The 24,971-nt window shown below is 47.1% G+C and overlaps 1 protein-coding gene across 2 annotated transcripts in view; it reads right to left on the bottom strand.

Annotated features, from left to right (window-relative positions):
- The window catches only part of LOC147722983 (programmed cell death protein 6-like), a 147,870-nt gene that overhangs the window by 65,739 nt on the left and 57,160 nt on the right, over positions 1–24,971 (bottom strand). For both annotated transcript variants that reach the window (XM_086965379.1, XM_086965380.1), the window contains exon 2: positions 8,957–9,018. In XM_086965379.1, the coding sequence (XP_086821505.1) occupies positions 8,957–9,018 (62 nt within the window). The remainder of the gene's footprint in view (positions 1–8,956; positions 9,019–24,971) is intronic.

Below are 24,971 nucleotides of genomic sequence, written 5' to 3'. Positions count from 1 at the left end.
CCCCATCACTACAATACTTGTTTTTCAACTTTTAATACCAAATGTTTATAGGATATGGTTAATCCGTTATACATATAGTGGAGTGGTGTGGCTCACTGGTTAGAGGCGGCAGACCCGGGAGCAGAGGACGGCCCAGGACCAGGGTTCAATACCCGACGCGGCAGGGTCGTGGACCAGGGTCAGCAGACTCGATAATTCTCACCTCGGTGCCTACTCCAACCAGGGATCACACTCGGCAACTCTGGGCATTAGCTTGCCTCATCTCCACAACGGCCCCCACATACGCCGGGGATGCCTGGTTTCACCTTGGAGATACCCAGTAGGGACCATCTCACAGGGAAAGCCAGGACGGGTTCCCCAGCGGTCTACTGCGCAGAGATACTCCTTCGGGAGTCAATTCTAGCGCGTTAGAAACCTACAATTAATTAATTAGAAACCCACAATTAATACTGCTGGATGTAGTTAATCAGGATGTAGTTTATTTGATCACTGTTGATAAGAGTAACTTTTTACGCCTACCCTTCTGCTACAACAGATCTCCAAGCAGCCACAGTTCATACATTTCATTTACAAGAACAACTAAGCAACATATCTTGTGCTCAACGTACCACCCTTACTGGCTACGGAAACACACACAACGAAAATGTACAACTGGTGGCTGCTGCACAAAGGGGCTTGTAGAACCCAACAGCCCAACCACAAAGGGCAACTGAGACATATATGTAAGTGTTATCGAATCTACTGAGAGAAAGACTAACGTTAACCACGTAAAACCAACAATAAATTGCCTCACAACGTATACAGTGCTTTAACACCCACCCCCAATAGTTAGATAATTGTGATGTAGATGTCTTGCTTCCATTTAAACGCAGTTAAAATGCCGAAGAACGTACTTTACAGCATACATCACTACTCTCGGATGGTACCCATAACTATAAGAGATGTCTGATTAATCTATTAAGACATCTCTCTATTCGAGCTGGTGAACATCATATACCACCAAACGTCACCACTTTCAATCTCCGTAAGAATGAAAACAGAGTACAATAATGGAACGAAAATGAGGTCTTTGGTGTCAAGGGGAGATGCCACTAAGCTCCAGAAGTAAATTAAACGCAAGCTAAAAATAAGAATCAACACTTTTGCACACAAAACTCCAACGCAGTTTATTTTAGCATTTGTCTCCTAAAATGGTTCACGAACTACCTTCTTTTTCTTTAAGCTAAATACTCAAGTGTTCTAAAGTGTTGACACAAGCATTGCTTAGTCTTGTACCACGAGTCTTCTCATACTTTTTTGTTTCACAAATGAACATACATTGAGTGGCAACTTCCAACAACCCTCTCCTGTTTTTAAAGCGAGAAACGCTCAGCTTGCTGGGATTTTCGAGTCCGTACTTGCATTGGTAAAAGTAAAACTTGGTGTTAGAAGGCGACCTCAGGGGAGGGCAGGAAGTGTACCTGACCACCCTGGGACCTACCTCCCTAGGTACGAAGACGAGAACTGGAGAGAGACCTCCCAGGGGGAGAGTCTCGATTCTAAGATCGTACACACTACACCAGCACCACACGAGAAAGAGACATCACACTGTAGCTTCTTAAGAACGTTTCTTTATCTTGTGATTCAAGGGATCTTTATGATCAGAGAAAGCTGGTAATTACAAGTAGAGCAGAGCTTCAAGAGTCTTGGTCAGGGTAGGGGTAGCGGGACAGTCTTATAGGATCAGTGTCAATGTTGTTGCGTATCTGGCACACAGCTCTCAATCCTAGATACGGGGCGATCTTTCAGGGTCCAGCCGGACCGGGAGAATCAGGGAGCCGCGAGCACTCACCAGGGCTCAAGCAAGATGTCGGCGGTCTTATGATCTTCAGGGGAGCCGCGAGTCACTCAGCAGGGCTCAGATGTTCCAAAGTTGCCGGGGAGCCGCGAGTCACTCAGCAGGGCTCAAGCACGATGTCGGAGGTCTTACGATCTTCAAGGGAGCCGCGAGTCACTCAGCAGGGCTCAGGTAGCTCCAGCAGAAGTCCTTCTCTGCCAAACGAGCCACGACCACGTCAGCAGGGCTCTCGTTGTTCCAGAATCGAATCTGCCGATAGTCCCGGAGCACCCCCAGTTATAGGACTGCTCCTCTTTGATCTCCGGAGTCTGGTCGGCAGGGGACTTGGCACCTGGGGGCCGCTTGTTGGGGTTTCCTGCCACGCGGCCCTTTGATCCATTCAGGTTGGTTTCGGGAGGAGTCCCAGACACACAGCAGGCGTGGAGCCAGCCCTCCAGGCGGCCAGAGGGGCAATCGAAACCCACTTCTCGAGGAGAGGTCGGAGGTGTGAAGGATACTGCTCCTCCCTTTCAAACTCGCTGGGAGCGCTCTGTCCTCCCGCCAGGGTGGCGCCTCTCGGCCTAGGCCGCGCTGGCTCGGGCGGCCATCTTAGGTGCCGAAAAGTGGGCACACAGGGCCTACGGGCCGGGAAGATGGAGGCACAGGCTGGGAAGTCCGGGAAGGGTCAGGACTTAACGTGGAGGGAAGGGTTGGTTAGGCCGGGGGACTCAGGGGTCTGTTGTGGTGGAAGCTCGGACGAGAGTTGCTACGGGTCAGGGAGGACCACGCCACGAGGCCGGGTCTAACATGCGTTCCCCCCCAGCTGAAAGTTGGGGAGAACTACCCATCCTCTTGGGAGTTCTCTTCACTGAGGCGGAAGAACCTGGAGAGGCCGTCAGCGTTGGCGTGGTTGGTACCAGGGCGATGCTCTACAGTGAAATCCATTCCCTGGAGGGAGATCGACCATCGCAGCAGTTTGGGGTTCTCGCCCCGCATCTGCATCAGCCACCACAATGGTCGATGATCCGTCTGGATCTGAAACGGGTTCCGAACAGGTAGGGCCGTAACTTCTTGAGGGCCCAGACTACAGCGAACGCTTCTCGTTCGATGGTGCTCCACCTCTGCTCTCTGGGGAGTAGCCTCTGGCTAATGAAATCTACGGGCTGGTCTAGACCTTCCTCATTCAGTTGGGATAGTACGGCCCCAATGCCGTGTTCAGAGGCATCAGTTTGTACCACAAATTCCTTGGAGTAGTCAGGGGGCTGTAGCACAGGGGCAGTACACATGGCTCTCTTGAGGGTGTCGAACGCCTCTTGGCAGGCGGGGGTCCACTGCACTTTCTGGGGTTGCTTCTTGGACGTTAACTCCGTGAGGGGACCTACGAGGCTGCCGTACCCTCAGATGAACCTCCGGTAGTAACCGGTGAGGCCCAGGAAGGCCCCAACCTCTGTTTGGGTGGTGGGGGGTTCCCAGGCTTGGATGGCGTCGATTTTAGGCTGCAGAGGGGCGACCTGCCCACTTCCGACCTGGTGCCCCAGGTAGACCACCGATCCTTGCCCGATTTGGCATTTGCTGGCTTTTACTGTGAGGCCTGCCTGGCGCAGGGCCATTAGCACTCTCCGGAGGTGCTCGCTCCATTCTGAGCTGAAAACCGCGATATCGTCCAGATATGCGGCACTGAACTCTTCCAGCCCGGCCAGGACCTTGTTTACTAGTCTCTGAAAAGTGGCCGGGGCATTTTTCATCCCGAAGGGCATCACGCAAAAGCGATAATGCCCGTACGGGGTGGAGAAGGCGGGCCGCTCCTTGGCTCCCTCTGTGAGCGCAATTTGCCAGTATCCGCAGGTCAAGTCAAAGGTGCTGAGGAAGCGAGCCGACCCGAGACGGTCCATGAGCTCGTCAGCGCGGGGGATGGGGTGGGCGTCGGCTCGGGTGACTGCATTGAGCCCCCGGTAGTCCACGCAGAACCTCAGTTCAGGGGCGACACCAGGGGCAGCGGCTTTCGGGACCAGCACCACTGGGCTGGCCCAGGGGCTGTCTGAGGGTTCAACCACCCCCAAGGACAACATCTTCGAGACCTCGGCCTGAATGCAGGACCGGACTCGATCGGGGACTCGGTAGGCCCTGTGTCGCACTGGCGGGCTGTCTCCGGTGTCCACATCGTGGACACACCAGTCGGTGACCTTGGGGACGAGAGAGAACAGGTCTGAGAACTGCCCCAGGAGCTGGCGGCAGTCCTCGCGTTGCTGGGGAGTGAGGGAGGGAGAGAGGTTCACTCCTTCCACGGAGCCATCTTTCTCTTTGGAGCACAGGAGGTCAGGGAGAGGCTCCGTTTCCTCTTCCGCCCCGTCATCTGTGGCCAGCAGCAGGCTCAACTCCGTCCGCACAAAGTGAGGCTTGAGGCGGTTCAAGTGCAGGACCCGCAGGGGATTCCTGGGGGACTGGACATCCACCAAGTATGTGACTTGGCTTTTCCACTCGATCACCTTGAAGGGCCCTGTCCACGTATCTTGAAGGGCGCATGGTTTTACTGGGGCCATGACCCATACCTGCTGGCCCGGCTGGAACTCGACCAGAGTGGCATTCTGGTCTTACCAGCGCTTCATTTCTTCGTGGTTCGCCTCCAGGTTGGCTTCAGCCAGTTCTCGGAACTTCCTGGTCTGATTTCGGAGGGTCAGAATGTATCGGAACACCTCCTGAGGAGGGTCGCGGGGGGCCGTCTCCCAACCCTCTCGGACCAGGCTGAGGGGCCCCCGGACAGGGTGTCCGTACAGGAGTTCGAACGGGCTAAACCCCAAGGATTTCTGGGGAACTTCCCGGTAGGCGAACAAGAGGCAGGGGAGCAGGACGTCCCACTTACGCCGGAGGGGCTCCTCTAGGCCCATGATCATCCCCTTTAGAGTCCGGTTAAACCGCTCTACTAGGCCATTTCCTTGGGGGTGATACGGAGTGGTGAACCGATAGGACACTCCACATTGCTGCCAAATGGACATCATGTACCGGGAGATAAAGTTCGTCCCGCGGTCGCTCACGACTTCGCGGGGAAATCCTACACGGGAAAAGATTCCCATCAGCGTCCGGCCCTCCACGGGGGCTGTGAAGGTGCGTAGGGGTATGGCTTCCGGGTATCGAGTGGCATGGTCCACTAGGACGAGGATGAAGCGGTGACCTTGAGAGGTCTTGGGGTCCAGTGGCCCCACAATGTCAATTCCAACTCGTTCAAAGGGGGTACTGACAACGGGGAAGGGTTGGAGGGGAGCCTTGCACTTTCCTCCGCTTTTCCCACTAGCCTGGCACGTGAGACAGGACTTGCAGTGGGCTTCTACGTCTGTTTTCATCTTGGGCCAATAGAAGTGCGTAACCAGGCGGCTATATGTTTTGTCTTGGCCCAAGTGGCCTGCTAGGGGTACATCGTGGGCCAAGTTCAGGAGGAAGTCGCGGAAGCGTAGGGGTACCACCAGCGCTCGGGCTGACCCTAGCTCTGCTGACTTCTGTTCGCTGTAAAGAAGGTCATTCTCCCAGTACAGCCAGTGTGTACCCGATTGGTCGCCCGCCGCCTGGGCTTCGGCCTGTCGCCGGGGCCCGACCAGGGAAGGACATGCAGCTTGTTCTCGGCAGAACTCCTCTCTGGAGGGGCCCCCTTCGTGGCGCCACTGCGCCAATTCGGGCAGATCACCCAGCTCTGTGATCTGTGCGGTATCTGGGTGTATGGCTTCGTCATTATTGTCCCCCTCTCCTCGTGGGGCGAGGTCGGAGGCCTCGGCTGGATCGGCCCGGTCGCCATCCACAGGGGGAAGGCTGGCCGGGTCTTCCTCGATTTCTCTGTCGGGGGCAGTCGGGCTGCCATGGATCAGGTGGTGGCGCACACCCACTCGGGAAGACCCATCATCCCGAGGTGGGTCAGCGCTCGACCTGCTTCCATGGAGAACTTTCCAGGTCGTTCCCCAGGAGGCAGTCCACAGGTTGGGAGGTCCGTACTGCTACTTTTAATTTTCCTGCTACTCCTTCCCACTTAAATGGTATCCGGGCTACCTTACACAAGCTCTCCGTGTTATCTGCTGAAATTACAGGGCACAGGACATTGGGGAGGGTCTGGTCTTCTCTTACTAGATGGCTAAGGACATCTGTGATGCTGGCGCCGGTGTCACGGAGGGCCTCCACTCGGTGGCCATTCACGATGACGGACTGGCGGTACTTCTCGGTGTTGGGGGGTAGGACGTTCCCGGAGACCATCTCCCTATCTCCCAGGGATACTAGGGCCATGGCAGCAGGTTCCCATTCTTCGGTGTCCTCAAACTCTTCCCCTAAAGCTACATTCGCTATCTGTCTAGCTGGGGGACTGGTGGTAGGGATACGTGGGGCCATGGGACACAGGGGATCACTGGCGTAGTGACCAGGCTTCTGACATCTATAACATGTGATGGTCACCTTGTGTGGCCTGCCCGGGGGACCGGCCGTGGCGGTTGGAGGTGCGGGGAAATTCGGTGGGGTGGTTCTCGGGGGACTATGCTGGGGACCAGACTGTGCATCCCTGGGTCCTCCTTGGTTTCCCCCCCTCTCTGGCAGGGTGGTCCTTGATTGGTGCGGGGAGAATCCCCTATGGGGCCTCTGGAGACCAGAGTGTTCACCCAGCGATCCGCCTCGACGGCCAGCTTCCTCGGACCTGCGAGCTTGCCGTCGAGCAGATGCTGGCAGAGTTCTACAAAACAATTGGTGGACAAATGTTCCCATAGCATGAGGTCAGTTAGTTCTTCCATGGTGGTCACTTTGCTGCCCTTGACCCACCCGTCGAATGCTCGGCTAAAAAAGTTTACGTACTCGACCTAGGTGTTGCCAGGAATCTTCTTGCAGTCCCGGAACCGCTGGCGGTACATTTCGGGGTGAGGCCGTACCTCGTCAGGAGGGCCTCCTTCATGTGGCTGTAGGAAGTCTGCTCGGAGGATGGTAGATCGAGCAGGGTGTCTCTCCCCTCGCTCAGGAATCGACCCCACAATCCGGCCCCCCAATCTTTCTGTGGGACCCGGTGGGAGGTCATGGCGACTTCGTAGGCCTTGAACCATTGCTGGATGTCGTCATATTTGTAATACTCTTTGACCACATCTTTGGGGATGTGGACCTTCGGCTCGGCCGGGGTGACGAGCTCTCGGTTCCCCAGGGGTTGGTTCTCCTCGTTCCTTGCCTTGATCTCGAGCTCCTTCAAGCTTCGCTCGTGTTCCAGCTGAAGTCTCCTTCCCTCATGCTCCCGCTGGAGTTTCTTCTCCTCTAGGTCTCCCTGTACCTTCAATTGCTCGATCGCCAGCTTCTTTTCGGCTAGTTTTATTTCTCCTTCGATTTTTAGTTTCGCCATTTCGAGCTCATGGTGGCGACTTCTCTCTCGGTCTGCGAGCGCTTCCGGGAATAGGCCCCCGTCTGGTACAGTGCTTCGTACCGGGCTGCTGCCGTTTTCTGTCTGGGGGGAGTCCCGGGGACGCCGCTCCTTCTGTGCGGGGGGTTCCGGTCTCCAACCAAGCTTTCAACGCTTTCTGCATGTCTTCTTTTGTGTTGAGGCCAGTGGTAGCGATTCCTAGTTCTTTGCAGAATTCTTTTAGTTCTTTGTGTGTGTAGTCTTCCAGTTGTTCCACACGGAATGCTGTACTTGCGTCAGTTTCGATGATACTCATGGTGGTTTCTTCCGTTGTCTTTGCTTGGTAGTGCGTTAGTCGTGTACTGTACGATCTCTAGATTGCGGCTCGTATCCCGTCGCTTGCCACCAATGTTAGAAGGCTACCTCAGGGGAGGGCAGGAAGTGTACCTGAGCACCCTGGGACCCACCTCCCTAGGTACGAAGACGAGAACTGGAGAGAGACCTCTCAGGGGGAGAGTCTCGATTCTAGGATCGTACCCACTACACAAGCACCACACGACAAAGAGACACCACACCGTAGCTTCTTAAGAATGTTTCTTTATCTCGTAATTCAAGTGATCTTTATGATCAGAGAAAGCTGGTAATTACAAGTAGAGCAGAGCTTCAAGAGTCTTGTTCAGGGTAGGGGTAGCGGGACAGTCATATAGGATCAGTGTCAAATGTCGTTGCGTATCCGGTGCACAGCTCTCAATCCTCGAACCGGGGGATACGGGACAATCTTTCAGGGTCCAGCCGGACCGGGAGAATCAGGGAGCCGCGAGTCACTCAGCAGGGCTCTAGCAAGATGTCGGAGGTCTTACGATCTTCAGGGGAGCCGCGAGTCACTCAGCAGGGCTCAGGTACCAAAGTTGCCGGGGAGCCGCGAGTCACTCAGCAGGGCTCAAGCACGATGTCGGAGGTCTTACGATCTTCAGGGGAGCCGCGAGTCACTCAGCAGGGCTCAGGTAGCTCCAGCAGAAGTCCTTCTCTGCCAAACGAGCCGCAACCACGTCGTTCCAGAATCGAATCTGCCGATAGTCCCGGAGCACCCCCAGTTATAGGACTGCTCCTCTTTGATCTCCGGAGTCTGGCCGGCGGGGGACTTGGCACCTGGGGGCCGCTTGTTGGGGTTTCTTGCCACGCGGCCCTTTGATCCATTCAGGTTGATTTCGGGAGGAGTCCCCGACACACAGCAGGCGTGGAGCCAGCCCTCCAGGCGGCCAGAGGGGCAATCGAAACCCACTTCTCGAGGAGAGGTCGGAGGTGTGAAGGATACTGCTCCTCCCTTTCAAACTCGCTGGGAGCGCTCTGTCCTCCCGCCAGGGTGGCGCCTCTCGGCCTAGGCCGCGCTGGCTTGGGCGGCCATCTTAGGTGCCGAAAAGTGGGCACACAGGGCCTACGGGCCGGGAAGATGGAGGCACGGGCTGGGAAGTCAGGGAAGGGTCAGGACTTCATGTGGAGGGAAGGGTTGGTTAGGCCGAAGGACTCAGGGGTCTGTTGTGGTGGAAGCTCGGACGGGGGTTGCTACGGGTCAGGGAGGGCCACGCCACGAGGCCGGGTCTAACATTTGGTGTCCCAGAATGCAACACTTTATTTGCTAACGAGTTAGAGTGGCTTAAGGAGTCCTTTACATCATGGAGGCAGTTTGCAGCTATGAGTGGGAATGATAACATATCAGCAGTAGTACTGGAACCAGTGAAAGTGTAGGAGACAGGCAGAATTCCCACATTAGATACTAACACCTTGAAAAGACCTACCATTAGACAGCGCCTGCTGGAGTTCATTTTCTTCTATCACTCCACTTCGGTCTTTATCAACCCTACAAAGATAAAAGAAAATATGTTACATTTCTGGAAGCCAGTGACTACCTATTTTAAGAGCCTGATGCCACCGTTATACAGTGCACAAAAGCCCGCAACACAATATCAGACAAATTGAAATAGGCATTTGTTAGCAGAAAAACACAATAAAAGGGAAGTGGAAAGGCGAGCACCCTTCATCTAGTTATATGAATGTCTAAGTGATCTATATGTGTAAGGATTTTAACTCACATAGTGAGAATACTCTCTAGTTTCACATTCTTAACACAAGGAGTATATCTTAATTTTGTGAATTCTGGTAGAAGTCAGTATTACTAAACTATTTATGGTCTAAACTGAAAATTAAAGCAAGCACTGGCAAAGCCATCAGCCTTTTGGCAATTCTTGTTTTGGTGTGGTTTTTGCGAAACTTTATTGTTCAGAAAGCAGACAGGCCCTCGTGAAGCTAAACATAAAATTGGCGGAGGGCAAAAATTTTGTTTTGGCCTCTACAAAGCACACACTGTCATAGTACTCCCTTGCACTAAAGGGAAGTACTTTGTGTGTTAATGTGTATTTTGTGAAAGGGCAGCAAGCCATAACTCATAGTGAAGTCTGCCAATAGCTGAAGTTGATGACCCATTGCATTTTGATGCATGCTGGAGTGGGCGTCAGAAAAAAAGCGAATGATAGAACGACAGACCAATGGACAAAGTCTGGCTTAAAACACCTGTAGGTAAAAAGAAGTAAAGAAAAAAAAGAGAAAGAAAGAAAGAGGAGTGAAAGAAAAAAAGTACAGAAAGAAAAACAAGGGATGAAAGTAAAGAAAGCAAAAAGGAAGGAAATATGGAAAGAAAAAAGAAACAAGGAAAGAATTAAAGAAGGAAATAAGGCAAGAAAGAATGAAGTAAAAAAAGATAAAGATGGAAAGAAAGAAGGAAGGAAAAAAAATGGAAAGAAGGGAAGAAAGAAAAAAGATAAAAAGAAGGCACGAAAGAAAGAAAAGAAAGGAAAGAAGGAGAGAAAGAAGGAATGACATTTTGGGTTGCACAGATGCAGCAGCATTGTGAGCTTATGTTCAGAGTACAAGTAAGCAGCAGTTTGGTAAAGAAATTAGCATTGGCAAGAGACAGGAACTGATAACGCTGGAATGTGCCCTGTGCTCTCATCTGATAGAACACTCAAGAAAGGGGTAATATCGCTGGTACAGAGAACTAGATAGAGCCTATCAAATCAAAGTGTCTAGTTGTCAACTTACACACTGTTTTTCACTGTTTTTCATTTAAAACAGACTAAGGCCAAACATCGATTATATTGGTCTGTTATGTATTATTATTTTGTGGTCATATATGTTTTTTTACTTCATTCAACAATATTATTTTTTGATGTCGAAAGCAGGGAAAACACTTTTTATGGAGCATAAACAAACATTCAAAAACATTTTATCAACACAATGCGACTGTGAAATACATACTAGGACACTACAAATCCATTAAAAAAAAAAACTGTCTAATTTGGAAAGACCAGTCATCAATTTTAAACGAATGCAGCAGCAAGAATGGCAACACATTTTGCAATTACTGATTCCGTTTCAACACTGCTGCCCACTGGGAACCTGTGTTAGGACTCCAGAGGTTAGAGATCATCTAGCCACTCCCTCTAGAGTAGAATTTAATCAATTGATATGTTCCCATGTGGTGATCGTGCAGACAACTTTCGATCCCCAATATTATTCTTGGGGTTCTCTTCAGGGCATTGACTGGTTGTGTAATCTGAAATGTAAAATTAAAGCGTTTTTAATTCCTACCCTTTTTCTACGGTCAAACTTGAGCATTATCTGGTCATTTAACAATGCTTCTCGGTGTTGTGCCTCTTTTGTTCCAGGGTGTACATGACATAGTACATACCCACTTTATTTAACAGTGCGTCCATGGATTGGGTCTTGGTCTCTTCTAGATGTACTTCATAACATAATCCCTGAAGGACTTCACATATCCATGTGTTACACACTCGAAGACTCTCAAATGTAGGACTCAATTACCCACTCGTACGGAATGTACGTTGACTTCTATGATTGCTCCTGGATGTGGGGAGATGTCACCTAGTAAGTTTGATCCACAATCAGACACGGACTCAATATGGCTAAATTGGGGGGGGGGGCTTAAGCCTTGTGACATGCATGCCAACATAAGTCTAGGTTTCTTGCACTGTTTACCATGGACTAGATGTTTCATTTTTTTATGGGGGGGGGGGGGAGTTGCCATGTATATGCTTGGCAGCTTCCGCCTGGTTGGCTTTCTTCACGGTGGAGGACAATACTTATCTTCACAATAGTTTGTCCAGGTTTATCAAAATGCAAAAAAAGTTCATTTCAGGGACATTCACTGCATCATGTTTGAAACATATCTATAAGTATCACCCAACAACTACACTATAGGCCAAACTACATCCATCACTGTATAAACCATGCACTTCAAAGGGGTGCCGAAAGCCTGATGCAAACTGGAGCTCTCTGTGGTCTTATCAGGTGTATGAAGCACTACATAAATGTTGAAGTAGATGCAATGAGGCTACTGCAATATTATCCCCCACAGATATGGAAACACGTGGAAAAGGGGATGTATCCAATACGGACTCACCAACTACTGGAACATTTGGAGGATATCCCTGTTTTGCAGTAAAGATCAAGCAATTTAAAATAATTTATTGCTTAAAACGGAGCAGAAAATGGCATCAAATCGGTGTCATTATTTTTAGGCGACTACAATATTTACCATGACCCTTTCCAGCAAAGCCAGAGCGGAGCTTAACAGCTTAAGGAAAACTACATGTCACACACTGGATATGAAAGTTGGAGGCATTTGTGTGGCAACAAGCCAAAAAGGAAACTCAGATTACTTTGCGACAGGCCATCGAAAATCATTCTGTGCTGACTGAAGGCACATGGACTACTTGTCTAATGCATTTATACCCCTGGTAACGCTAGTAACTTGTCGACTTTGATTGGTAAATAAATTAATTTCTCGCCCAGAATTCCTGAGCTCAATATTACTATAATTTGATGTTGGTTAAGTCCAACAGAGCGCAAAGAGACCGGGGCGCCCTGTAGCCGTGGGGAAAATATGAAGTCTAGTTATATTCAAATCAATGTGTGTAGTTCACATAATCTAGGGAGTGACTAATAATAGTAGTTATAATAGTAAGGACTAAGAGCACAGAGTAATTTGCAGGTAAAATAGCTTTGGATTCCTGGAAATATATTAAATGTACTGTCCAAGACGTATACAAAACAAATAACTAACAAAGCCAATAGGTGGAGCCTATGGATACTCCGTCAAGCCAGATCTAAAAATCCATGTAAGTTAATGACTAACCTCTTTACATCTGTGCTGCTGCCAGAGAGAAACGCTATTAATTATCTAGTTATCTAAGACACTTCAATAGCACTACACTGCCATGTGGGTGCCCCTAAAAGCTCAAGGTCAGACAGGTGGATAAATAAACAAAATGATCGTAGATGTGTGTAAGCAAGCACTGTTGTGTGGAAGCACACATCTTCTGCCTAAATATGTACCACTTACTCCCAACAAGTGTGGGGAGCCAAGGCCCCTCTCCTGGTGATACGGACATAATTGTCTGGCGGCAGCTGCGCGGTCTAGCCAGACCATAAAAACGGAGACACTTGCATTAAAACGGTGGTAAGGATGGGCTACTTCTGGAGTAAGCAAAAGCCCTGCAGAAATCTCAGCCTGAAGTATTTTATGTTAGATTTAATTGATGAAAATCTAAATTTGATCAGGGTCACAAAGTAATTAGTGCCATAATGAGGTGCAGAGTATAAATAGAAAACCTACAAACTCTGCATACCCTGTTAACGAATGTAGATCCATTGATTATGTGAGCACAGGCCTTCTCATGGGTTAAGCAAACAGCTCATCCTGATTAAGCTGCAGGACTGCAAGGGGATGCCAATGTGGTCGCGGAGGGGTGTTTTGGGGAGAACTTGGCATGGTTCCTCTGAACTCAGAAGACCGATAAGGGAAGGCAGTGTCTTGAAAAACAGACATATGCTTAAGTTAAGAAATGAGCACACGGACACACAAAGGGGTGACATTGCCCAATGGTTACCCAAGATTTAACAGGATTTGCACATTTGGGGCATGGTCGTGCAATGAGAGGAAAGCGTGGAGTGGTGTTCAGTGAAGATAGAAAATTCTCTGTGTTCTCTGGGGTTCTCAAGACCCAAGTCACACCCTGCATCCAACGACAATGAATGATCATGTGCGGATGACAAACTAGTGGAAACAATCGTAAAACATTACTTCCTACCTCTTTGTAGAAATTACAGAGGCTTCACGCTATCTTAACCGAAGCATTTGATTAGACTCTTAAAATAGTTGACTGGGATCTGTGACCAAAGGTCAGAAGGCATGATCTTCATTACATTTATAGAAGTGGTTGGTGTTAAGAGAAGAGATGCCCAGAGCAATCTTTCGGTGGCCTTCGACACGGTCGACCACAAGATCTTAGTCGACCGTGTCGAACGACTGGGGGTCCAGAAAACCGCTCTGGACCTGCTTGTATCGTTTCTGGCCAATAGATCACAAGCAGTATCTCTAGGACCCTACCAATCAGCGAAGGTGTCTCTGCCGTGTGGGGTCCCTCAAGGCTCATCCCTGAGTCCGACACTATTTAATATCTACGTGTCGGACCTTGCAAATGTCATCAAAGCATTTGGGATGAGCCGGACCTCCTACGCCGATGACACCCAATTGGTACTGGCTATCAAAGGGGACGGGGAGGAAGTGGCCAATCGATTCACGAGAGGAATGATGGCAATAGGTGACTGGATGGCCACGAATTGTCTGAAACTCAATTCAGAAAAAACTGAAGTGGTCATCTTCGGTCACCTCTCCCCGGGCTGGTCACCTGTCTGGTGGCCACCATCTTTCGGTCCCCCGCCGAGTCCAGCTAGCAAAGTGAGAAATCTAGGCGTCATCTTCGATGCTGGCCTCAATTTTATGGCACATGCGAATAAAACTGCGGCTTCAGCTCATATGAAATTGAGAATGATTAGGAAAATACTACCTTTCCTACCGAACACGGCCGGGAAAACACTGGTCAGCTCACTAGTCCTGTCCTCCTTGGACTATTGTAACGCTCTATTCTTAAATGCCCAAGTCCGAGTGACAAATAAGATGCAGTCAATCCAAAATGCAGCCGCACGAATGCTGGCTGGGATCCCCAAGTTCGCACCAGTTACAAACATCATTAGGGATCTCCATTGGCTCCCGATACGCAGCCGTATCAAATTCAAATCGCTGTGTATTGTTTACAAGTCACTCAATAATCAAGGTCCCCACTTTCTCAAACAGAATCTTCTCCATCATGTCCCAACCCGATCTCTTCGTTCCTCTATTCAGAACTTCTTGGCTGTGCCTCGCACTAGAACAGTCACCTGGGGCGACAGGCGTTTCCTGGTTGCCGCCCCTAGACTCTGGAACACCCTTCCTGCACATATCCGAGCAAGTCCCTCCCTGTTCACATTCCGCAAACAGCTAAAGACGTGGTTATTTGACCAATAGCCTTGTATATCTTCTTTACCCCAGTTGCTGATCCATCCCTTAATTAGCGCCGAGACGCCCACGGGTATTCGCCGCGCTCTACAAATGTCAATAAATAAATAAATAAATAAATAAATCACATATGTGTAGTATTGATCAAATAAAAGTTTGCTGCTTGGCGGATAGCAAGCGGTGAAAGGTCTTCGAGGAAAAATGATTAAACCTAAGGCCTACTTAGGATAGCTCCAATTGTGGAGGTCTCGCAACAGCAACAAACGGGGTTAGAGAAACATAATCTTAGCCAGTTGGTATCTGTGCAACTACGTGTAAGGAGTAATTTAAATCAAAATTCTGCTCTCCTAAAAATAGCTTTAAGAGCTGCAGGATTAAAACATTTGTGTTATCTGCTGAATTGCTCTTTTTTAAACACTTGTTTTCAGAAAACCTTGAATGTTTCCCTTGGCTGGAGTCTCTTGCAATCGTTTTAAGGCCACCAAAGCAGGAAAGGCATGTCTCGTGGAGGAACTGGCATGACTGCTTCCAGTTTGCCTTTGTACGCGAACATGTATTTTTAGGTGTTGTGAAACACCATCACTCAAGATGTATGCTACAATAGATAGCTGCCTAATGTTGCGGTGACCAAAGTGGGACAAGAAAACACACCTAATATCGGAGGGAAATACAGTATATCTGCACAGTCTTAAGTATATTTAAAGAAGACTGTTTATGTAACTGCTTTAGCCATGCTATGGCCCAACATGACTAAACACCAGTTCCATTTATCTTCATCCAAACCGAGTTGGACACTAAATATCACAAAACGAGGGCAGAGCAAGGGCAATCTGGAGATAGAGAACTGTAGAACTAGAAAAGGATATTACTTGCACTTGATCCTATGTCCCAGCCTCCTCTCTTGATCCTCATGAAAAGAATTACACAAATTCAAATGACTAGGTTAGGGGTTGTAACTAAAGAAAACAAGCATTTTCAATGCAATGGTCTCGGCATTATTAAAGGTAGAGCTATTGGCATTGCTCATGACATTTTTTTTCATTTATTTAAAAAAAACAAATAAATGGTTTTGTCATTCACAATGGCAATAGGTGAGCATTAGAAAGTAGTAGAGAGTATTCGCGGACACAGAGCCCCACACACACACACACACACGCACGCACAGACCCCCCCACACACAGAGAGCCCCCCCCACACACACAGAGCCCCCCCCACGCACACAGAGCACCCCCACACACACAGAGCCCCCCCACACACACAGAGCCCCCCCACACACACAGAGCCCCCCCACACACACAGAGCCCCCCCACACACACAGAGCCACCCCCACACACAGAGCCACCCCCACACACAGAGCCACCCCCACACACAGAGCCACCCCCACACACACAGAGCCACGAAAAACCTGATCACAAGCAGGGCACAAAAACCGGATAACAAGCAGGGCACAGCGGCACAAAAACCGGATCACAAGCAAGCACAACGAACGAGGGGGCGGGGACAGGAAAGCAACACAAAAACCGGATCACAAGCAGGGCACAGAGGCACAAGTGGGGCACAGAGGCACAAAAACCGGATTGCAACTGGATCACAAGCAGGGCACAAAAACCGGATCACAAGCAGGGCACAAAAACCGGGCACAGAGGCATAACAAGGAAAACATTTTACATTTAATGACCAAAAGTCAGCCACGGATAAGTATTTGCTGCTCTTAAAGGTAGTTTCCATCATGAGCCACATGGAGCATTAGGACTGTTAATTTCACCCTTCTTATACTCCTTTCTAGAGCAAGCGATAAAATGCTGAGCAATCTCATTAGAAACCGTTATAGGAGGAACTACATGAGCCTTCTTTCAAAGGCAATTATTCACGGTAAAAAGCTTTTTATCTTTTTTGTCACCAATATTCTCATTGCCATCAACTGCTTGCCCAACATGCCTATATTAAATTCATTTTAGGAGGGGAGGAATGTGATATTTTTTTCATCAGGGTAATATGACCCATTTTACATATAACAAATTCCCTCTTTCATGAAAGGATTGGTAACATTTCCTCTCTTTCCACTCGATGAGTTGGTTGGTAATACTAATGCATCTGTAGCACATCCCACTGGTCTCAACCTTAAAAAAAAATTCAAAAAATCAATAAGCTAACACACTAGGTGTCAATAACTTTTAAAATATGTGGCTTTTGACAAGCCCAAATTTGCGTGGGGTTTACAAAGAGTTTTGTTTCCGAATTCACAAAAAAATGCCATTTACGCAATATAGCTGCAGAGAATTTGATGAGCTGTTGTCGTAATAAGTTAATGCGTGAAAACGAGAAGTAAAAAAAGATTTTGCTCAGCGATTGTTAACTGGAATAGACAGCTTGACATGTTTTTAATTTTAAAACATTGAATAAGTTTAGTGGTAGCAATGCTAAAATCAACACATGTATTCCTATTTTTTCGTCTCATTTCCAGTGAAGCGGGGTAAGAGCACTTGGCGGTAGCTTGCTATTTGTTCCTACGCTGCAAATGTCATTCAAGGCCAAGTTAGCGGCAGCCTGGAATATAGGAATGGACTTTAATTTTGGCACCCATTACATCTCGCCGCCATATGGGGTTTTGTCTACTTCACTAATTTCATTTATTTATTTTATTTAATGCGATTTCTATAGCGCGAACTTTACCAGACGGTGTCAGAGCGCTTTACTTAAGAACCAGTTGCAAAACATAAGGAGACTGTTTGCAGTGTGCCTGATGGAGAACGGCTGGCTTGAGAGCAATGTCACTATGGCCTCTCTCTAACATGCAGGAGTTACGCAACATCTTCTCTGGAAAGTAGGGAGTCCCAGTACTACATCCTATATAGTGCTGGGTTCCAGAACAGTCGCACGACATTTGGCGCCTCAACACCACCTTCCCCCAAACCTGAATATTGGTGAGAGGTACAGCGAGGTGCTTGGTGTCTTCCTTCAACGAGGGACCGAGATGCTGCCTTGTCTGGAGTGGTAGCGGGGACTGTCCGCCCCCCTCTTGATACGAGTAGTGCCAGCACTTGAACCCCATTCCTAGCTTCACTCCAAACACCAGAGAGTGAACCTACCCTTCACCCCTACTCTCCCTATACTAGATAACAGAGATGCCTGCCCTTCACCCCGCCCCTTTAAGCATACTGATATGAGACGTAGCTTCCCTACTATTTAAGTTTCCCTAGTGCTCCCTTTCAGCAAGTTCCCCTGCCACAGTTCTTCCTAGTTTCTTGCAATAACTACATTAAGACAACTATATTGTAAGTATTTTACCTGAAAACGACAAATCAGCTTCTAGTTTCCCACCAACCAAATCTGATAGAGTGCATGCATAATTCCCAGCCGACTCACTGGTTGCAGCATGCAACCAATGAACACCGCACTGAGTTCGGAAGACTAATAATAGTAAACGGAGCAGACATTTTAAACTAGTCAATTGTTGAGGTGTGTCACGGAAGGACGGCAGTTAAACTGTTTATAGGTTCCCAGTAAGGCGGTCACGGTCTACTTGTTGAACCATGGTAGTGTCTGCAAAACCGAATGGAGTAGAGCAGGTGATCGGAAGGGGAAATGTGGTCTAGAAGCTTCTAATTAATCCTGCACTGAATACATTAAAACTTGCATCACTCTGTTTAAGTCAAGCCCATCTGAAAACTGGGACATAAGCTACATTTACGGAAATTTGCCAGGACATGGACATTTGGGACGATCCTCAACTTATCCGTTCACCCCGCAACTCAGATATTTAATAGGGTGATCCCATTAAACCGAATAATCCTCCGTAAGAGGTGAGTACCCGTTTGTAAAGAGAGTTGACCCTATAGGAGCCTTTTACTGTTGGGAGGGTTGATTTGACTGAAAAGGAGGGTGAAACCCACGCAACGATGGTATGTGACCAGCATACTCCCAGAGTAAAGAATTGGGAAGGATAAGGGACCAAACAGGTTTTCAATGAATAACACGCCACGTAACTTGAATTTTTCCAAAAGCATAATTTCGCTAACGAAAAGTAGTGCAATTTAAACATAGAAAAACAGAGGAGAGAGCAGCACTTAATTCAATACGACAATGTAAAATGTAGCGCTGTGCGCCGGCACCAGCTGCCCGGGATTTATGGTGAAAGGACAAGCCTTTCAGTCACCAGGATGATAGAAATCATAACAGTTTGCTGAGAGGCATTCTAGGTTCGTGACGGTAATTTACGTATTCTCCGACTCTCAGCAGTAAAGTTAAGTGAAAAAGCACAGACAGCTATCACCAGGATAGAGCCTGGGCATTCTCTGGTGGTGTTTGTCACGCACAAATGCTGATCTCATCCCACACAACGAGATAAATACCTGCTCCTGGACTGCTGCCTTCCCCCTGTAGTAACCATTCTAGCACGAATGGACAGAGTCATAAAAGCGCATGTCTGCTGACCCACAAGCCGAGCTCCCATGGTTTAAAGGGACTCTCAGGACATGCAGGCGAAGGAAGCAGCGAAAATTTCAGGAAGAACCACTAACAAAAGGCGACCATCACAGGAACTACGAAGATTTGAAAGACCCACAGGAAAACCATTGCACGGCAAGGAGGGGGCGAAGCTGTGCGGGATTGGCATTGGAGACAGCTGCTGTGATGGCTGTGGGTCGGGTAAGGGGCGGAGATGCAGGACATCCATAGAGCGCGAGTCAGGAGGTATCAAGGACGGGCTCGAGCTGGGCAGCCCGTTCCCGAGGCTTCACATGCCAAGTCCTTGCAGTGTCAAAGACCAGCTGTGGGGCATCGTGCTGATGAAATCAAAGGCGCAATGGCAAAACATGAAAGCGTGCGCCGTGCTGATAACACAAGCGCTGGTGTTAAGATATCAAAACAAACAAAACATGTAGTTCCAAAACAGATGCTAACATGGAAAGTAAAACAGTTTATTCGAAATGTATTTTAACAATCATGCATGCCCACATTTTAAAGAGAAAAGTGGGAGAGTTCTAAAACAAGCACTCACCTGAGGACAACTTCTTCCAGCGGTGGTCGGGCTGAAATGGCTTCAGCAGAGCACCGCCATTTTCCGATTCGTGGGCGTGGTTTTCGTTCTCTACTCTTCCCATTGGCTGGAAGGTAAAATTCCAGCCAATGGGAAGAGGAGAGAAAGTAAATAGAAAGAATGTTAAAAAAACACCCCCAAATCCGAAAAAGACAGGGCTTGAACTGAGTGACGCCCCTCTCCTCCAATGGCTGGCCTCCGTTTAGGAAGCCAGCCAATGGAGAAGAGGGGCGGGTTCCAAGCCCCCTCTGACACTTTAAATCTTCGGAGCTCCGCCCACACTGCTTACAGCAGTGCGACGGAGTCCTCAACCTAAAAAGCAGAACTGACACCCACATGCAAAATAGGAGTCTGTAAGACAAAGGTACTGACTTGAACATAAATGCAAACTGTAAAATCTTTCTGGACAAGGTTTACTCTGGACAACGAAACTGTAAAGTATTTAGGAGAAGACCCCTGAACTAACAAAGCTTTGGAAGGAAGACTGCCTGGATTATGCTTCCCTATAGGATGGAGAGGCTCTCTGATGGGTTACTACGCTTTTAGAATTCTCTGTTACTGATGGAGGAACTGTAGGGAAGCATGAAGAATTTCCTACAAAACCAGAATCGTTCAATTCTTACAACTAAAGGCAGTCAAACGCTGGAAGGTTACTAACGGAATTAGACTGTTCATAGTAAGAAGGTCTTACCACGCTTTGGGAAGGCTAGACCATTTACATGCACGAGTTGTGAAAAAACTGACACTTGGTCTATTTCTTTTTAAATGAGGTGGCTCCAACATCAACTTGCACTATGATCCCAAGTTGAAAGTGGGGATCAGATAGTTAAGTTCAAACTTATGAAATGCCTTATAAGTACCAAAACTGAGTGACCCCCCTCCCACAGTTAACAGTTCAATGTTTTCCCCCGAAACCCCCAAAGTGGACCTACCCCAACTAGGAACACAGTCATGGACCCTGCACACGAAGATTCACGGAGATAGGGATGGGGACTAAACACCAACCCACACTTCTGGGAAACCTATTCAAGCAGGCACCAAGACACACACAAGGAGAAGTAGAGTACAACTGACGGGTAACCCCCATTTAATCTCACTTTATCCTGCCCATGATATATGATGGGATTATCGATCCACACTGCAATGGAACCATATAAATGCCTGTCAACATTTGTTAATGATGATGTATAACTATGTACCATGAAATGTAACATCCCAATAAACAAATTTAAACACTAAAAAAAAGTACCTAAACTGAGTGACCAACCAAAAATGTCTTCAGGGAACAAGCGAAATACATTCATAACTGGGAGCGTCAGATATAGCTCACACTTTGGTGTTCTGTGGTACTAGAAATTTTCAAAGAATTAATTTTAGTTATACGAACATAAATGAATTACAAAAGTTAACCTTTAATCCTATAATGACACTAGAAAATAAGGAACAATGTACCTCAGAAAAAAAATGACTACAAGAGACTACTACCTGATTTACTTGATGATCTGTGGACATGGAGGTATCGAAAAGGTAGCAAGCCATTAATATGCAAAGAACAGATTCATTCCTAAATGAAGAATTCTAATGAATACAAAGAGACTTGTTCCGATAATTGAAGTAAATGATAATAATGTATTTTAAGACTGGCTTTTGAGGCCTTGGATACAGAAAAGGCCTTCAGTTTGATCATATGGCACAATATATTTGCAGAGTTACAGGCAATTAACTTTGGTCCCATCATAAAACACTGTTATTACTGGCAATAGCTGATTGAGGAAGGGGTGTAATCACGTGACTGTATAAAGCGATACAAGCAGATAGACGGAAGACACTGCCAGTGGGACATGTATGGGGAACAGACTGTGGGGCAGATTTCGAAGCCACACAATGGGAGAACGCTCTGCAATTACTGCAACGAATATCCAGCAATTGCCAGAATGCGACTTGTGTAATACAGTGCAATACACATTCAAAACATTATAACACCAACAGAGACCCTAGTTGTCCCAGATTGCAAACAGACACATATTTCCACCCGGTTTGGGACTAGCAAGGTGATCAGATTTACTGGGGAACGTAAAGAAGTAGTGTGCTGGACATCACTAGACTGACAGTGATAAGGCCCCAAACATACTTATTACCAGTTGGAGGTTATCAAATCCATATGTAAATTTTTTTTAAATTTTTTTTAAAAGGTTATAAACCATTTTATTTGCGATTTACATTATAAACAACAATAAAACATTGCAGCAAAATTCGGTTACTTTTTGAGCCCCATTTCAGATATAAGCAACACATCTCTTATAAGCACACATTACCATCAGGTATGCAAATCAGCTTTACTTTTCCAGAGAGAATTTACTGCCTCGAAGGTTCATTTTGCTCCATCATCGTCGCTAAAATACATTAATATTCGAAGTCAGCCTCATGTTTCATAGACTCGTTTCATCAACATTCTGCAGCATTCGAAGCCAGCTGTCATTCAGCCACCCTGCGTTCCTCAATTGCCCTCAAGCTTGCCCAATATCTCTTTTCGCTATTCCAAGACCCATGCCCACTAAATCTTTCCCATACCGTTTCACTTCAAGCTCATCTTGTATATTTAGCAGTGCTGGAGTGGATAAGGATAATATCTTGTGAGACATTTAATCACACACGTTAAGACATTGGATATAGTCTTGGCCACTACTTTCGACAGATTGGGGTGCGACCCCTAATCTCTAATGCTTGCAATACTCTACAGACCTGGAGTTGGGAAGCAGAGGAAACGGCGGCTTCTCTGTTTTGACATCCCAGTAGTGAAAAATATTTTTCCTCACAAATGTGACCTCACATCAGTGAATGCTAAATTTAATTCCCTGGTTGATGCTAAAAGCTTCATATAGACAAAAATATATAATTAACGCACATAGAAAGACATTCAACATTTGTACAAATGAGTAATTCGAAGATATTACTTTTACAAAGTCCTAATAATTCTTGAGGTACATAAGAATAGTTTTTTATAGGCCTTCATACGACACCTATCATTTCTAAACGCAGTAACTAAGAGGCAAATAACATCAAATTTGATGGTAATAATAAAGAAAATTCAGACTGCTAGCAGAAGTGTGTGCGTGGCAATGGCTTCCCAAACCATAAAGAACTCTGTTCGGCCTTGCCAACATTTCCATTTTCGCCAACTCCCCACTTCACCTTCATCTCATCTCTATCCAGAGCTACAAGAAAATTTACTAGCTTTCATAGTTTTTTTCCGGAGTTTGTTGGATAGTGACAAATTGCCACTTCGTAGCAGTGTGAGCAGAAATAACACCTCTTAATCTCTTTCTTAATAGGATACAACTGCCAGGAGAGTTGCAGGTTGGGTTAAGGAGGTTTATACATCTGGTCCAGGCTTCAACTGGGTTTAACACTGCATACAATAGAGCACAGTCCCTTCTTGTAAGCATTTTGGAGGGCGGTTCTTAAGGTCTTCGTGGAGGGCTAGGAATAATACTTATTACAGGTGTGCCTGAGAACGGTCAAGTTCAGCTGCAGATACAGAGTTGAAATAAGAGTATTCCACGACTGAGCTCCCACCAAAACAAGTACAATTCCACCATAGGTCGGCTGGTTAAACTAGGCCTAAGCAAGCTGTTTAGCTTTGCTGGATCTCAAATCTCGCTATGAAATCTCGTTCCTGAACAACAACTGAAGGCATTTTGAACTGGTTTATGTCTGAGCTTTGAAGAGGATGTAGGGCTTTATTTTCTGAACCATTAGTAGCCAATGCAGTCTTTCCAGAGCATTTGTGCCATGTTAAGATTTTATGTGAAAACATCTGGCTGGCTTTGTGGTCTCCCTTCTTTGGGCTTCATGTGTAGACATTGCAGTAGACGGGTCACAAAACAACATGGCTCTCGATGACAAAGAAAAGCGCATCCGGAGGCTTCACTGCTGATGAGGAACCAAATGTCATCTGTTGGCTTACATCTAATATGAAAGAGCAACAACATTAGAGTACCGTTCCAACAATGCAGGGTCATATTTCTGGCATTCTAATAAAATATTTGGTCCAGGTTGTCAAACTGCCACACAACTGAAGATTAGGATTTCAGAGCGCCTTCCATGGACAGTAGTAGATCTACTGCTCTAGTTTACACACTTCTCCAGTCTGAAGCTAGATAGACTGTAATGACCAGCCATTTTCATGCATACGGATTGCAGCTTGAAACCGGTCTTTATTTTGTTGGCTCTAGCAGGTCAGAGTGACAAGCCAGTGGTTTAGACTATTTTCAAGCTTTCCTCTCACCTTTTGCGTTTGTTTTAACGTCCAAGGGGGCTCACGGTATGCCTAAATGTGGATCCAAGCTTCACTTCAAAGACAAGGCCTAATCAGGCCGAAAGTAGTTTTGGTTGCTAATGTTCCCTTCTGGAAGAGTCCTCGTCTGGCAGTTTGGGATGGACTGTTCTCATGACAAGCAGGGTCAGAAATTATTTGTATAAGGTGGGCCTCTGTCTAGAGTGGCACAGTGGATGGAAAATGAAGGATTGGAATGCTATCGGGAGTGACTACCAGTGGTTTAGACTATTTGCAAGTAATCCTTAAAACCTTTAATGTGTTTGTTGTGTCTAGTGTGATTAATCAGCTTACCCTGTCCTATTGATTGATGGGATTTATTAAGAGCAATGGCTAACCAAGGATATCCCGAACCCTAAGGTGTGCCCAAAGTGCAGAAGGCTCAGACACAGCACTTCTCCATAGTCCAACTGCGATCCAATCAGCACTTGCGCAACTGTCTTCCTCAAGGTGCTCGGCGACAGTGGAAAGATATTATATAGCATGCGTAGCCTGATAAAGCAGAGTGAAACAATCTTTGCCATATGTGCAAAGAAGGTTAACTGGTTTTCCATAAAAATACCCAGATTTATTACATTAGATACAGGAGTAGGACAGTTAACTAGCTGTTCCAGCCACCACAAAGGGGACCATTCAGGGGCCCCCTATAGGTGGTTTGAAACAAGCCCCCTCCTATTCGAATGTAAGCAAAGAAGAAAAGTAACCCAGCCTCTCTAGCCCCATGCCACTATACCTCATGTTACAATCGCAATATGTATGTAATGAGACTGGCACACAAATGGATTCAGGATACGTTTTGTAATGTTAATATCTTTTGTCACTTTTTTGTACAGAAGAAAACTAGAGGAAGGCAAACATATTGCTTCTGGTTGCAAAACTAAATAAAGGTGATAAAACACAGCTCCTTTATTCATGTAACTGGATAAGAGTCGGGCAATCTTCGAACACAGAAGCCAAGCCTCACAAGCAAATCAATAGATCTTCCTACCTGTACTAAAACATGATTTTCAAAAAGAAAGCAGA

Source organism: Lissotriton vulgaris, chromosome 4_1 (genome assembly GCF_964263255.1).
Source record: "Lissotriton vulgaris chromosome 4_1, aLisVul1.2, whole genome shotgun sequence".
NCBI lineage: Eukaryota > Metazoa > Chordata > Amphibia > Caudata > Salamandridae > Lissotriton > Lissotriton vulgaris.
The sequence above is the reverse complement of the archived record's forward strand: the minus strand, read 5'-3'. Positions and strand labels throughout refer to the sequence as shown.